The sequence below is a fragment of the Macaca thibetana genome, chromosome 4, assembly GCF_024542745.1.
Source record: "Macaca thibetana thibetana isolate TM-01 chromosome 4, ASM2454274v1, whole genome shotgun sequence".
In the NCBI taxonomy this organism is placed as follows: domain Eukaryota; kingdom Metazoa; phylum Chordata; class Mammalia; order Primates; family Cercopithecidae; genus Macaca; species Macaca thibetana.
In genome coordinates, this window is record NC_065581.1 from 72,885,402 (window position 1) to 72,900,322 (window position 14,921).

General features: G+C 35.1%; 3 protein-coding genes across 11 annotated transcripts in view; 1 reads left to right on the forward strand and 2 right to left on the reverse strand.

The window, feature by feature from the left end:
* The window catches only part of COL12A1 (collagen type XII alpha 1 chain), a 1,021,934-nt gene that overhangs the window by 554,522 nt on the left and 452,491 nt on the right, over positions 1-14,921 (reverse strand). The window lies entirely within an intron of this gene.
* Positions 1-14,921, reverse strand: part of LOC126952142 (cytochrome c oxidase subunit 7A2, mitochondrial) — a 1,153,643-nt gene that overhangs the window by 393,968 nt on the left and 744,754 nt on the right. The window lies entirely within an intron of this gene.
* The window catches only part of SENP6 (SUMO specific peptidase 6), a 110,190-nt gene that overhangs the window by 26,217 nt on the left and 69,052 nt on the right, over positions 1-14,921 (forward strand). For 2 of the 6 annotated variants that reach the window (XM_050786493.1, XM_050786490.1), the window contains 3 exons: positions 5,315-5,460; positions 6,469-6,573; positions 12,395-12,415. In XM_050786493.1, coding sequence (XP_050642450.1) covers positions 5,435-5,460; positions 6,469-6,573; positions 12,395-12,415 — 152 coding nt within the window. In that variant the 5' untranslated portion in view covers positions 5,315-5,434. Of the gene's footprint in view, positions 1-2,163; positions 4,293-5,314; positions 5,461-6,468; positions 6,574-12,394; positions 12,416-14,921 lie in introns of those variants that run through there. The other 4 variants (XM_050786494.1, XM_050786491.1, XM_050786495.1 and 1 more) reach the window with 3 other exon arrangements.

The following is a 14,921-nucleotide window of genomic DNA, read 5'->3' on the forward strand; positions in this document are numbered from 1 at the left end:
TTTTAGTAGTTTTAGTGGTTTTGCCGTGTTGGCCAGGCTGGTCTCAAACTCCTGACCTCAAGTGATCCACCCACCTTGGCCTCCCAAAGTGCTGGAATTACAGAAATGAGCCATCGTGCCTAGCCACAGTTCTTTCCTTTTGAATTAAATGCCAAAAATTACATAGTGACCAAACATTTAAAAATTAAACATAATTTGTAATCCAGTCATTAGGTCCTGGCCTTCCAGATTTTGGAGAAATACACTAAAACTTTACCAAGGTTTGAATAGCTAGTATACTTGTTATTTTTAGGTTTCTTTTTTTGTTTTGTTTTGTTTTAACCAAATACTCTCAGAAATAATTGGAAAAACTGAAATCTTGTTATTTTCTGTATGCTTTTGCCAATACAGTACTTTTTTTTTTTTTGAGACAAAGTCTCCTGTCCCCCAGGTAGGAGTGCAGTGGCGCGATCTTGGCTCACTACAACCTTCCCCTTCCCAGATTCAAGCAATTCTCCTGCCTTAGCCCCCTGAGTAGCTGGGACTATAGGCATGTGCCACCATGTCCGGCTAGTTTTTGTATTTTTAGTAGAGACAAGGTTTCACTATGTTGGGCAGGCTGGTCTCGAACTCCAGACCTCAGGTGATCCGCCCACCTTGGCCTCCCAAAGTGCTGGGATTACAGGTGTGAGCCACCACGGCTAGCCAGATTGAGGATTTAAAGTTGATTACCATGACTACCATGCTTGATAATCCTTCAGAAAGTCTTTATGCGTCCCAGGGATATATACATATATCTACCTGGATTTTGAATAGCTTACAGGTAATGTATAGATCTGTCAAACTAAAGGAAGAAACTGAGGCAAAATTAATGTAGTTAATAAGTTAATATAGTAAAAATTAATATATTATAGTGAGTTTATTTGAGTCACATTTGAGGACTGCAACCTGGGAGCATAGATTTAAGTTGTCCCACATGTATGCTTCGATCAGCAGCAGTTACGAGTGAGTTTTTTAATGAAAAAAAGTAGAGACTATTCCTAAGTTGTTTACCAAGAATTTACATTAAAGTAGCTAACAATAGATACTGATTGGCCATACTTTGTTCTTTGTATCACAAATTCCTGGAACATGAAAATAATGAGTGAGGACTACAATGTGCAACTTGTGATAACTTTTTTTTATGAGATGGAGTCTTTTGTCGCCCAGGCTGGAGTGCAGTGGCATGATGTCAGCTCACTGCAATCTCCGCCTCCTGGGTTCAAGCCATTCTCCTTCCTCAGCCTCCCAAGTAGCTGGGATTACAGGCATGCATCACCATGCCTGGCAAATCTTTATATTTTTAGTAGAGATGGGATTTTGCCATGTTGGTCAGGCTGGTCTCGAACTCCTGACCTCAGGTGATCCACCAGCCTTGACCTCCCAAAGTGCTGGGATTACAGGCGTGAGCCACTGTACCTGGCCAACATTTTAGGTAATTTATCTGCTAGTCAGGAAACTACAGGCAAGAAAAAGCACATAACACCTTTAAATAGTTGCCTTTGGGCATGGGTCGGGGACTATGACTGAAATTCCTTACGTCTCTCTGGGCCTCACAGAGCTCAGACTGCTCTGAGCTGTTTTTCTTTCCTCAGGTCCATATGGATCATTGGTTTAAACTATTATAGACTGGTTTCTCCGTTTGAAAATGAGTGTAGAATTAGGAGAAATCCTTTATTTTAGTTCACAGTGTCTTCATATCTTTCCCCTTCTCTTTCACAGAATCTTCTCTTTGCCTTTGGGCGTTTGCAGTTTCACTGTGCTTCTTTTAAGGGATTTATATCTTTTGTTAGTTAAGAAAACATTTTATTTTTTTATTTTTTTTTTTTTTTTATTTTTTATTTTTTTTTTTGAGATGGAGTCTCGCTCTGTCACCCAGGCTGAAGTGCAGTGGCCGGATCTCAGCTCACTGCAAGCTCCGCCTCCCGGGTTCACGCCATTCTCCTGCCTCAGCCTCCCGAGTAGCTGGGACTACAGGCGCCTGCCACCTCGCCCGGCTAAGTTTTTGTATTTTTAGTAGAGACGGGGTTTCACTGTGTTAGCCAGGATGGTCTCGATCTCCTGACCTCGTGATCCACCCGTCTCGGCCTCCCAAAGTGCTGGGATTACAGGCTTGAGCCACCGCGCCCGGCCAAGAAAACATTTTAGTCATTATTTCTGTGGATTTTACCTTTCTACATTATTATTTCTAGACCTTCTAATAGACATAAAACCATCATAAAAAAAAAAAAAAGGAAGAATCCCGTAACCTGTATTTTATGTTTAAAAGCAAAAAGGGAAAAAAAAAGGCTAATGGAATGAAGTATATCTCTGTACCATATTCTGAGTAATTTCCTTAGCTCTATCTTCCGATTTACTTTTATCTTTAGCTCTATCTAAGCTGCTAGGTAATCCATACATTGAATTTTTTTTTGTACTTTTTAAAAATTTCAGTGACATCATTTATAGAACTGCTGTTGGTTCTCTTTCAAAGTTGTATTTCCTATAGTGTGTCTAATTTTTTACTGTTTCAATTCTTTTTTTTTTTTTCAGAATTTGAGTGCTTTTAACATACGTATGTCTCTAACTTAATGGTTTCATTTAGGTTCTCTTATTATCTGATATTCTTCAGTGCTAAACTTCCTGAATATCAGTACTTGTACTTAAATTATATGATGTGTGATAATTTTGGGTGGAAGATAACATTGATAATTTTTTGCATATTTAGTATTCTCAATGAAGTATTCATTGATGCAGCAAATACATATTGAGCACAGTGTTGGAGCAAAACAGATTTTTTTGTTCTTGTGGAACTTAAATTCTAGTAACTTGCTATGCTTATTAGTTACTTAATGATTAATGTTATAAACAGGGGTTGTCATGTTAAAGCTCTAGCCTGAAATCTATTGTCTGTTAGCTACAATGGTTTTTACATTTTTAAATGCTTGGAAGAAGGAATCAAATGAATTCTATTTCATGACATGTGAACATAATATAAAACTCAAATCTGTGTCCATAAGTAAAGTTTTCTTGGAAAACGGCCATGCCTATTTATAAATTGTTTGTGGCCACTTTTGTGCTGCAACAACAGATTTGAGTATTTGGACAGAGTTGAGTAGATACAAAGACTATATGATCAAGAAAGCCTAAAATACTTTTAGCCCTTTGCAGAAAAAGTTTGCTGATCCCTGTATCAGTGTTTATTTTGTATAAATGTATTTCATAGATTGATATCCAGAGTCCCCCTTGAAGACTCCCAGTGAATGACTGAAACCCCAGAGAATACTGAATCATATATCCTAGGATGAAGCATTGGTGAAACCATTCCATAAACAAAGTGACTGTCACCCACACTTTAATTGTGTTGCCAGAACACAGGCAGATATTTTTTGTTTTTGTTTTTGGGAGCGTGTGGGTTTAAACACTCTGGACAGTAATACCTGGTTTTAACTATGCCCCACAGCTTTGCTACATAGTACCAGAGTTAAGCTGTCCTTTCATGTTTTATGCCCTGGTGCATTTATGAATTAGTATGTACTTCCCTTGCCTGAGTGTTATTCATAATCTCTGAAAAGCTTAACAGTGATACCATAGAAGAACTTTGGAGACAATCTTAGTATGTACTAGCAGAGGAGTGGCTAAATTAAAATATTTTTTGGAATGCAATTGACTGTTAGTAACTGATACCGTAGAAAGCAAAACCATAGATAAAGGGGGACTACTATGTAGTATTGTTGGATAAGTTGTATGTTAACCAGACAGAATAGCAGACTCTAGGCTTGCCAATACTGTCTACTTTCTAGAATTGTCATGAGATTTATATGAGATGATGTAATTCACACAGTATATGACACTAGCAGTTTTCTGGAAATAGCTACATTTTGTTATTATTAAATGCAGTGTTATTGAAGCTTTGTAAACTGATGTTTCTTTGCAAATAATGTTTATAGTTTCAGGTCTGACATCAGTGAAGTCCTTGTTTGTAATTGGTTTTCTAGTCATTTGATCTCTTTTTGAACAAATGGATTCATCTATTCACAGTAGTTCTCTTGATGCTGTGCTTGCATTACCTGGAAAGCTGTCTTAGGCTGGGGTAGGGCAGTGGATTAAAGTTTTAGGCAATTCCAGACTGAACATATCATCATGATTTTATTAATGGGAGTACTCTAATCTGTGAGATAATCAACCATAAATTTTTAAAAACTTATTTACACCTTATTTCCTCCCAGTAATTTGATGTAGATTACCAAATTAGGAGCACAAATAAAATGATGGAAAATCAAAACAATTAGGAGGTGAGTAGATTTGCCAGGATTCTAAAATAATTTATATGTTGTATTTTATTTTATTTTATTTTATTTTATTTTATTTTATTTTATTTATTTATTTTGAGACGGAGTCTCGCTCTGTTGCCCAGGCTGGAGTGCAGTGGCCGGATCTCAGCTCACTGCAAGCTCCACCTCCCGGGTTCACGCCATTCTCCTGCCTCAGCCTCCCGAGTAGCTGGGACTACAGGTGCCCGCCACCTCGCCTGGCTAGTTTTTTGTATTTTTTAGTAGAGACGGGGTTTCACCGTGTTAGCCAGGATGGTCTTGATCTTGTGACCTCGTGATCCGCCCGTCTCGGCCTCCCAAAGTGCTGGGATTACAGGCTTAAGCCACCGCACCCGGCCTACATATGTTGTATTTTAATTCAACAGTTGTCTCTAAATTTTCTGGGAACTGAAATTGTGTCCTGTAATTGTATAATTGTATGATAAAAGAATCTTTACAAATTTATTTTGCTCCTTTTGCCCGTTATATACTGTGATCTCTCTAAAGTGATTGTTACTGATATGTTTATACTATTATTTGCATCTATTGAAGTATAAAGTATCAATTTCTGTCTGTATAGAAACTTTGATACTAAGGCAAAAGTTCTTACACAAAAGCACAAGTTGAAATGACAGCCGATTGCCATATTTGGCTGTAGTGTTCTCCAGATAGCAGCAAGGCCTGATAAGCAGGGGAAATGCTTACTTTTTACTCTCTGGAGAAAGCTGTCCTAAGATCCTCTACCCTAATTGTCTCAAATATCTTTGGAGAGATTTACATAAAAAGAAAGTAATACAATAAACCTCCATGTTCTTACAAATTTGCATTGTCTTTAGGAAAAAAAAGTAGGCAGTTGAATCATTCTTAGATCCATGCCAGTGCTATCCACCATCATTCTAAATAGCTGTACGTTTTCACTACTTTTAAATGGTTTTCAAATAGTTGTTGATAGATTATCACATTATAGCATTTATCGACTCATATTTCTGGATCTTTTTTTACAGTTAAATCGTCGATCTGAAATTGTTGCTAATAGTTCTGGTGAATTCATCTTGAAGACATATGTAAGACGAAACAAGTCTGAAAGTTTTAAAACTTTGAAAGGCAACCCAATTGGACTTAACATGTTGAGCAACAATAAGAAATTGAGGTATAGGCACTTCACCACACATCCTATAGAAAAGATAAAGGAAGAGTTTGACACCAAAAACTTTGAGGCTAACAGGCCCAACCTGTACCTTTTCTTCTGAATTTGTCAAGAGGGCCAAGAGGTAGCATGGTCCCAGTATATGGATTCTTTGCTTTGAATCTTAGGAGTAGGATTGATTGCATTGTCTCTTGTTTCTGAATAAAACATTGCAAGAAATACTTTATTAGGGTGGGATCTCATGATTTTGTTTTCATACGTTTAGTAGAATCTCAGTCATAATATTTGAAGAAGCACAATAGAGTGATGTGGTCATGTCTCCTTTAGGAAATACTAATCAGGATTGTCTCAATAGGGGACTTAAAAATTTCTTATTCCTCCTTTTTTCAGAAATAACCCACCTTTCCTACTGGTTACCGTAGTGAACTACTGTTACTGGTAGGATTGGGTATCAGTAGCAACTCAGAAATAGGGTTGAAACTCACTTTTATTTCTGCTGTCTCAACTTACACATAGACAAATGAAGTACATAAAAGCTCAGTAACTTTCAAGTCAGTGGCAAAATCAGAAATAGTATTTAGGACTCCTGATTTTTATTTTAGTATTCTGCTTTATTTTTTAAATTTTCTCAACCTCCGCCTCCCCAGGTTCAAATGATTCCCTGCTGTAGCCTCCTGAGTACCTGGGATTACAGGTGCCCACTACCATGCCTGGCTGAATTTTGTATTTTTTATTAGAGACGGGATTTCACCATGTTGGCCAGGCTGGTCTCAAACTCCTGACCTCAGGTGATCTGCTATTTTTTTAGTTTTCTTTAATTGGACTGGAAACATTTGAAAGACAAATTCAAGAAATGGAAAACTCCCAATAGACAATTGGGTTTATCCATAAATTTTTAAAATTATTATTGGTAAAGGTTTTTGTGTGTGTTCAGATTTTAAAAGATTTCTTTTATAAATGTGTATATAATTTTTCCATGTTCAAATTATTTTGTGTTTCTTGAATCTGCAGTGAAAATACGCAAAATACGTCATTATGTTCTGGAACTGTAGTTCATGGTAGACGTTTTCATCATGCTCATGCACAGATACCAGTAGTAAAAACAGCAGCCCAAAGGTAAGAATTCTAATTGTCTTTGGTTAGTATATACATGGCATCCTCTTCAATAGGTTTTCACCTTTTTTAACCATTTTTTTCCTTTGTGAAAACTTACTGTTTTCACTGTCTGTAGAGAGATATATCTCTGAAATAATTCATGACATGAAATTATGTTATTTTATATCTGTTTTTGAGTAATCACATTCTGTAAATAGAGAATTTTTCAATAAGACCTATTCTATTGCATTATAATCCAGAGACTCTAAGATGATATTTAAATTAAACTGATTTACAATAATGACCTTACAGTGTTTAACTATCTTCAGTTGGTGGTTTAGCTCTGAAGAGTAAAATTACAGTTAATACCATACTTTGTTTATAAGGCTTATAAAAGTTCATAGCATCAAAACAAGTCACATTAGTTTTAAATGTTGGAGAAAATGTTATTTTGTAGTTTTAGTTAGATTTAGGAGTTCTCATTGATCTTGAAAGTACTGCTTGACTCGAAATAATGAAAGTAACATTTGGAGGACCATTTTTGGAATGTTACATGACCTTTCAGTTGACTGAAATTCTTAGGCTAAAAGAGTTAAATAAATAATCTGTTTATTGCATTATAAACAGTTCCTTATAACTAGTAACGTTTAAAAATTTGGCATATATTTTAGATGCTGTTCTTCATTTTTTAAAAATGTAAAATCTAGACTCATTTAGAAGACATGTCCTGAACCTTGCTATATTTTTCTGTTTACATAGATGTGCCATCAGCTCTTTTACTTAAAAACGTTAAGTAACCTCACACTTCGCGATAAACCAACCTTTTTTTTGCCTTAAATATATTATTGTATCAAATAGTGTTCACATAAGATACTTGAAAAATTTAAAAGGACAAAGAAATTACTATGCATACCAAAAATTGGCTTGCTCTACTGCAAAGTACACAAACAAATCAAGCTCTCTGGCCTACATGTGGCAAAAACATGAGAACAAATAATAAAAGGAGAATAATTAGGGGAGAGAAAAAGAGTAGACACGTGCTCATGCACTGATGATACTAATAGAAACCATTGCTGATAAAGGTGTCCTAATATTCTGATAATGTAGTCTAAGTTTGAAATACTAATTTAAACCTTACAGTCAACTTAGGTGATTCATTTATAACCAAAATTATTACATTATTTTTGCTTTTGAAGTTGTCTGTTAGTTTAGAATTACTAGTGACCTATTCTCCGTTCCTCATTTCCTCATTGGTATGTTAAAAAAAACAGTTAACAGTCTGGAAATTGGGTTGCGATTTGTTTTACTCTAGGTGTCAACACCTATAACATTTTGCATGTGTATTATTGCTCATTTACATAAAAGATTAGATTCAGTTAATATGAACTTGTATATATTGGTAAAATGTTTAAAATATTGTTAAAATCAACAACCTGAGTTAATTTGTATTTAAGAAATAATCCTGATTGAAAAATTCTTAACGATTAGGGGCAGTAAAGAAAACTGTATAATCAAGTCAGCAGGACAGAAAACTGTATAATCAAGTCAGCAGGACAGATACTACTTACATTTGTCTTTTATTTATTCTGTATAAGAATAAGCATTTCTTATTCCAACTGCAGTATGACTATCACTAAAAAGATTTTGATGTTCAAAGACAAGTCATTGAGAGTTTTTCAGTTTTCTTCCTTCAAAAACATTGAATGATTTTATGCTGCATACCAGGCATAGATGAGGTGCATTAAGATGATTATGATAAAATTCCTACCAGTAAGGCTCAAGTTTGATTGCAGTAGAGGTTGATTAGGGTACAGAAAGACAAGTAAACAAATGATTACATGCATGGTTAGGGCAGCAGTAGAGATATACAAAATATGTGTAGTGAAACTATAGAGAAGGGAACAAGAATTTATAAAGGAAACATTAAAGGAGTTTTTGAGTGTACCAGGTAGAAGAGGACACTGCATGCAGGAGGAATCACATCTTCAAAGGCACAAAGAAAGGCTTTAACTAAGATTGTTGCTTCCAGGGATTTAGCACAATTGTTAGACTTCAGGTGAGGGTAAACACATTGGCTTTTACAGCTTCTCCTAAATGTTCTTATTTTCTGAAGTCTTTTTTTTTTTTTTTTTTTTTTTTTAAATTATAGAGATAGGGTTTTGCTCTGTTGCCCAGGCTGGAGTGTGGTGGCACAGTCATAGCTCACTGCAGCCTCAAACTTCTGGTCTCAAGCAATCCTCCCACTTCAGCCTTCTGAGTAGCTAGGACTACAGGCATGCACCACCGCACCTGGCTAACTTTTAAAACAAATTTTTTTGTAGAGATGTGGTCTCGCTTTGTTACTTAGGCTGGTCTCCAGCTGCAAGCAGTCCTCCTGCCTCAGCATCGTAAAGTGGTGGGTTTACAGGCCTAAGCCACTGCACCTGCCTCAAGTCTTATAATAATTTGAAATGAAAACAAATGCCATCAATCTGGTAATTCATACATAGTGTATTCTTGGGGTGAGTGGTATATCTTGTCTTTTAAGTAAATCAGATGTGCTAAAATCTGGGTAATTTGTAGTTCTTTAGTCATATATGGGAACGAGTGCTTTACACCTTTTTATCTAAACAGAATGAGTGAAGTTTGGTAAAATATCACATTAGATTAGTCTTTGGGACATAATTAAGGTTCAGTCTATTTTCTTAACTACTATTCCAGCTGTTAATTAAATTCATATTTAAAAGATAGATTGTTTATACACTAATAATGGTAGAGAAGTATGGAAAAAAAACAAAATGCAGAAGTTTAAAAGTCTATACATACCATCCGTGCCCCTAACTCCAATCAGACTTGTTGAAACAACACATTATATGGGTTTATGTTTTACTTACACTTACACTTTGACTTTTTATTAAGTATAGATAATATTCTTATAAGGTCCTTATAAGTCTTCTTATCATCTAGTCTTCCCCCTCAGGGGGAAATGGATAGCTATGAAAGCTTATGTAATTCATAAATAGGAATATGGGCTTTTGGAATAAGTAATATTTAATTATTAGTGAAAAGCACCATTTTGAGAGGTTTTGTTTGTTTGTTTGTTTGAGATGGAGTCTCGCTCTGCTGCCCATGCTGGAGTGCAGTGGTGTGATCTCCACTCACTGCATCCTCCACCTCCTGGGTTTAAGCAATTCTCTTGCCTCAGCCTCCTGAGTGGCTAAAATTACAGGTGTGTACCACCATGCTAATTTTTTTTTTTTTTTGTATTTTTAGTAGAGATGCAGTGTCACTGTGTTGGTCAGGCTGGTCTTGAACTCTTTACCTCAAATAATCCGCCCGCCTTGGCCTCCCAAAGTGCTGGGATTACAAGCTTGAGCCACCACACCTGGCCCATTTTGAGAGAATTTTTGAAGTTGTAAATGAGATCAATGATACCAGAATTTATCTATTAGTCTTTTTCCCTTCCCTTTCTTTTCTTTTCTTTTCTTTTTTTTTTTTAATGCCACAGTTACAGTACTAATTGAAGGTAATTTTTCTTTTCTATATTGTATGAAATAGTCCAACAAGAATGTAAGTTGACATTTTTACAAAGTCCTGCATTACTAATAATGACTTTTCCCCATTTTTTATGTTTTATTTTAATATGTAAGCAACTCTAAGGCAGGTCTTGATAAAAACACATATCGAAGATACTTGTAAGAATTCCATGACTTGTTAATCAGATATATTATAATGAATGCATTTTTTCTTAAGGATAAGAAAAATGAGCATTGGTGTGTGTCTTTGTATATATATATTTTTTTAATTTTTACTGTTTTCCTTTTCCTAACTCCCTTGGCTTATTGGGAAGCATTATACCTAACCCGTTTCTTCTACCTCTGTTCTTCTACCTATTTCCTTTCCTCTGTACAGGTGAGTATAAAAAACAACCAAGGCCAGGCATGGTTGACTTATATCTGTAATCCTAACACTTTGGGAGGGCAAAATAGGAGGATACCCTGAGACCAGGAGTTCAAGACCAGCCTGAGCAACATGGCAAAACCTTGTCTCTGTAAAAAATACAAACATTAGCCAGGCATAGTGGTGCACACCCGTAGTCCCAGCTGCTCAAGGTGGGAGAATCACCTGAGCCTAGGGAGATCAAGGCTACAGTGAACTGTGATTATACCACTGCACTCCAGCTTGGGTGATAGAGCCAGACCCTGTCATCTCAAAAACAAAAACAAGAGAGTACTAAACTGTTCTTATTTCTTGGGCACAGCAGTATAGAATTGGAAATGGCTACATTAGGTATTAATGCCTAACTTTTGGTTTTCATTTTACTTTTTCTGGAAATACAGCTGTATAAGAAATAAATACATAGGATAGGATAGACTAGATTTAAACTTTTATGTTTATATCTTGCTTCGCTTCTTTAATAGGGATGTGATTATATTACCTTGTTTTTCTGTCATTTAACATTTATTTTATGCAAGTTATTCTTTTTTAAATAGCAAAGATAAAATTTCAGATATATTCATGTACATTTATAATGCTTTTCCTTTTGAAAAATTTTTAAAAATTTGTGTTTTTAATGTTTTCATGTAAAAACAAGTTACTATATATTTTTTTCTTCATTTGCTGGGATTAAATCAATATTGTAGTTGCATACTCCACATGATAGGAGTATAAGAATTGATAAAGGAATTTGGGGATTTTGCAATTTATGCTTTGCTGATAGTTCCAAATATTTCATTCCTTTTATTATAAGGAGAAATAATATTAGATGTGAATCTCATTTTATTTTAAATTGAGGGATTATATAATTTCATTCTTGAGTAATTGATGTTAATAGCATTTTGGAGTTTTCATGAACTATGGAGAAGGGTGCAACTTTTATACATTGGACTTGTGATGAGAAGCCATGATTTTAAATTATAGGCCTTTCCTTGTGTCCCAAATCATATACCGTATTTAATCTAAGACTTTCGTGCAAAAGTTTCAGCCTTAACAATTTTTTTTTCTTACTCCGAAGGAAATAATCATACCTGATATTAGGATCAGTCCGGAACCAATACAAATTTTATAACTTCTAGGAAATGCTATTGTTTCTTGAAGTCTATTTCTGTAACAACAGTAGTCTCCTCCTTATTTGTGGTTTTGATTTAACCATTCCCTTTTTAGTACTGAGATTGTTTCTAAATTTGCTATGATGTCATTATTGAATTTTTCCGATATTGAGAATTATGTCCAGGTGAGGAAAGTACATACTATTCATAGAAGTACAAAGGAGGTACCATGGCATTAAACATGAAAGGACAGGCTAACTCTGGTGCTATGTAGCAACACTCTCAGGCATATGATAAAACCAAGTGTAGTATACGGAGCAAAAACCCCGTGTGCTCACAAAAACATTTGCTCATCTTCTGGCAACGTAATCAGAAAATGTGGTTGACAGCCATTTTGTTTATGAAATGTTTCCACCAATGCTTCATTTTGGTGTATTGGATTCGGTACTATCCTCCGTTTCAGGCACCCACTGAGGGTCTTGGAACAGATCCTTGGAGAATAGCAGGGAATATTGTGTTCTAACATATCTTCAAATATTTGATAGTTAAAGCCCTTTCAAGAATTTTTTATATTTTTGTGTATTCATCTTCCTGTTAAATATCTAAAAAGATTGTTTATTTTGTGTATTGATAGAAATCGAAAAACAATTTAGACATGACTCAAAACCTCGTGTATTTTATATATGTATATAATGTATTTAAAACAAGTTGATCACATTATAGTTTTGCCTTATGACTATAGTTACTACAACTACAGTGATATATCAACAATGAGGTCTTGCCTCTTACATTTTTTTTCTTTTTCATGTTTTAAGCAGTCTGGACCGAAAAGAAAGGTAAGCTTAATATTGAAGAAATTAGAGCATGGATATAGTGGTAAAATATAAAATTGTTTATATGTTTTGAAAAATATTTGTTGAATTAGAGTTTATAATTAAAACTTTTTTAATTTTAAATTTTTAGCTGACATGTAATAATTGTACATATTTATGGGATACAGAGTATATATCAATATAGGTATACAATGTGTAATGATCAGATCGGGGTAATTAGTATATCCATCACCTCAAACATTTATTGTTTCTTTGTGTTGTCAGCATTCAAAGTCCCTTTTTCTGGCTTTTTGAAAACATATATTATAGTTAACCATATTCACCCTAAGTGCCACAGAAAGTGAGAGCTCATTCTTCCTGTCTAGCTGTAATTTTGTATTTGTTAACCCACCTCTCTCCATCCTCTCCTCCCCCACCCTTCTCAGCCTATAGTATCCACAGTTCTACTCTCTAGAATAAAAGGAAACTTGTTGACAATACAACATGGTATTTGGCTTATATAGGTGGTATTTTAGGCTCATTCTGAATGTACAGTTTTCTATGAATGGTTATATTTATGCTAATAAGTGACTACTTTCTTTTAAAATAGAATATTTCAATGCTTTAGTAGTAAAATTGCTTTCAGTTACATTATCAGAATCTTTGTCATTATATTTTAGTGATAATACTCTTGTTTTTCTGCTTTAATAGATGGGGGGCAGGGAAATGTATTAGAACACCTTAAGCTTAGAGTTAAAACTTTAAACATCAAGTGTATTCTCTTCTGACTGAAAAGTAAGAGAATCTTGTGATCAGTCTTCTTCTGTCATTATTTTTTCTCTTTGTAAGAACACTGGCGTTTAGGGGATATTTGAGTGCTACAATGGCATGGAAAAGTGTTTAAGAAAACACACACATTTCTTTGAACGTTTCAAAGTAAAATGATCATAATTGTTCTAAAGTGGGTATCCATAAGAGTAGCTTCTCTGGACTGGGCATGGTGGCTCACGCCTATAATCTTAGCACTTTGGGAGGCCAAAGCAGGAATATCTCTTGAGCCCAGGAGTTCCAGACTAGCCTGGGCAACATAGTGAGGCCCTGTCTCTACAAAAAAATAAAATAATTGGCCTGGTATAGGTAGTAAGACAGTAAACAAACCGGAAAGTCCAGCTATTTTTAATTTCCAACCAAATTGTGAAATCAATTTAAAAAAATGAGTCTATAGTGCCTTTCAAATGCGTGAATTTTGACATTTGTATATCAGCTGATGGATTAATATTTTGAATTGATATATGATGGCTCTGCATGGGCATGGTGGCCAGTGCTTCAGTTTTGACAGCATTACCATCCTTGGTGATGACATGGCAGCAATATTTCTACAGTTGTTTGAAATGGTATTTTTGATTACATGCTGCCTTTGAGGCATACACTTTTATTCATTCCAAGTATTTATCGAACCTACTGTTACAGGCATAAGGATACAGTGATGAATAAAACAGACAAGATCCCTGCAGTCCTATAGTTTACTTTCTTATGGAACAAAGACTAATACTGAATAAGTAAAACATGAAATAATAATTTCTATGTAGAGAAGTGTAATGGGTGATGTGATAGACTGACAGTACGATTTCTTTAAATTGCATATTCAGGGAAACTCTTTACTATGAAGCTAACATTTAACTAAAGACTAAATGGGGAATTGGCGGTGCCATGATCATAAGAATGGCTTTTCCAGATAGGGAAGAGGTTGTGCTAAGTTACTAATCCAGGAATGAGTTTGGCATGTCGAAGAACAGAAAAAAGGGACAACTAAGGCTGGAGCTTAGAGAGCAAAGGAGACAATGTTATGAGATGGGTTTGGAGAGACTGGCTAGGACCTAGGTGATAAAAGGCTTTGTAAGGTGATCTGAAGCTTTTGGATTTTATATTACTGCAATAGAAGCTTTCAGAGTATTTAAGGTAGGGAAGTATTGTTACCTGATAAATATTTGAGATTTTTAAACACAATATTTTGCATAGGATTTATAATTTGGCACAAATAGAAGTTTAAATCAGTGCCAGTTCAGTTAAGGCTGGGCAAGTTCCTCTCTAAATAGAGATGTGTAACAAAGGAAAATCAAATAGTCTGTAAGTACTTAAAACTATCTCAGCAAGGTCTAGGAGTTGGGGCGTTAGAAAGACAGAAGCAAAACCAATCTTTTCGGCGGGGGAGAAGGGGATTGGGAGGGTTAAGGTGGAAAAATAAAAAGATTTTGAAGGTCTCATCCCATTAGGGATATAATAGAATTTGCTTGAGGAAATCATTTGAATCTTGGTAAGTGTAATAAGCGTTGAGAGGGAAGGTATCTATATTCATTTGTTAAATTCAATAAGGAAGGGAAAGAGTATGTTGTGCAAACAATATTGTATAAAAATAGGAGAAAAGAGGAAACAAAATGAAATAATAAACATAAATAGAAATATAAAAAGTAATAGAGTAAGATGAAAAGAAAACAAGTCCTATCAGCAGTTATAATGACTGTATTAGAGT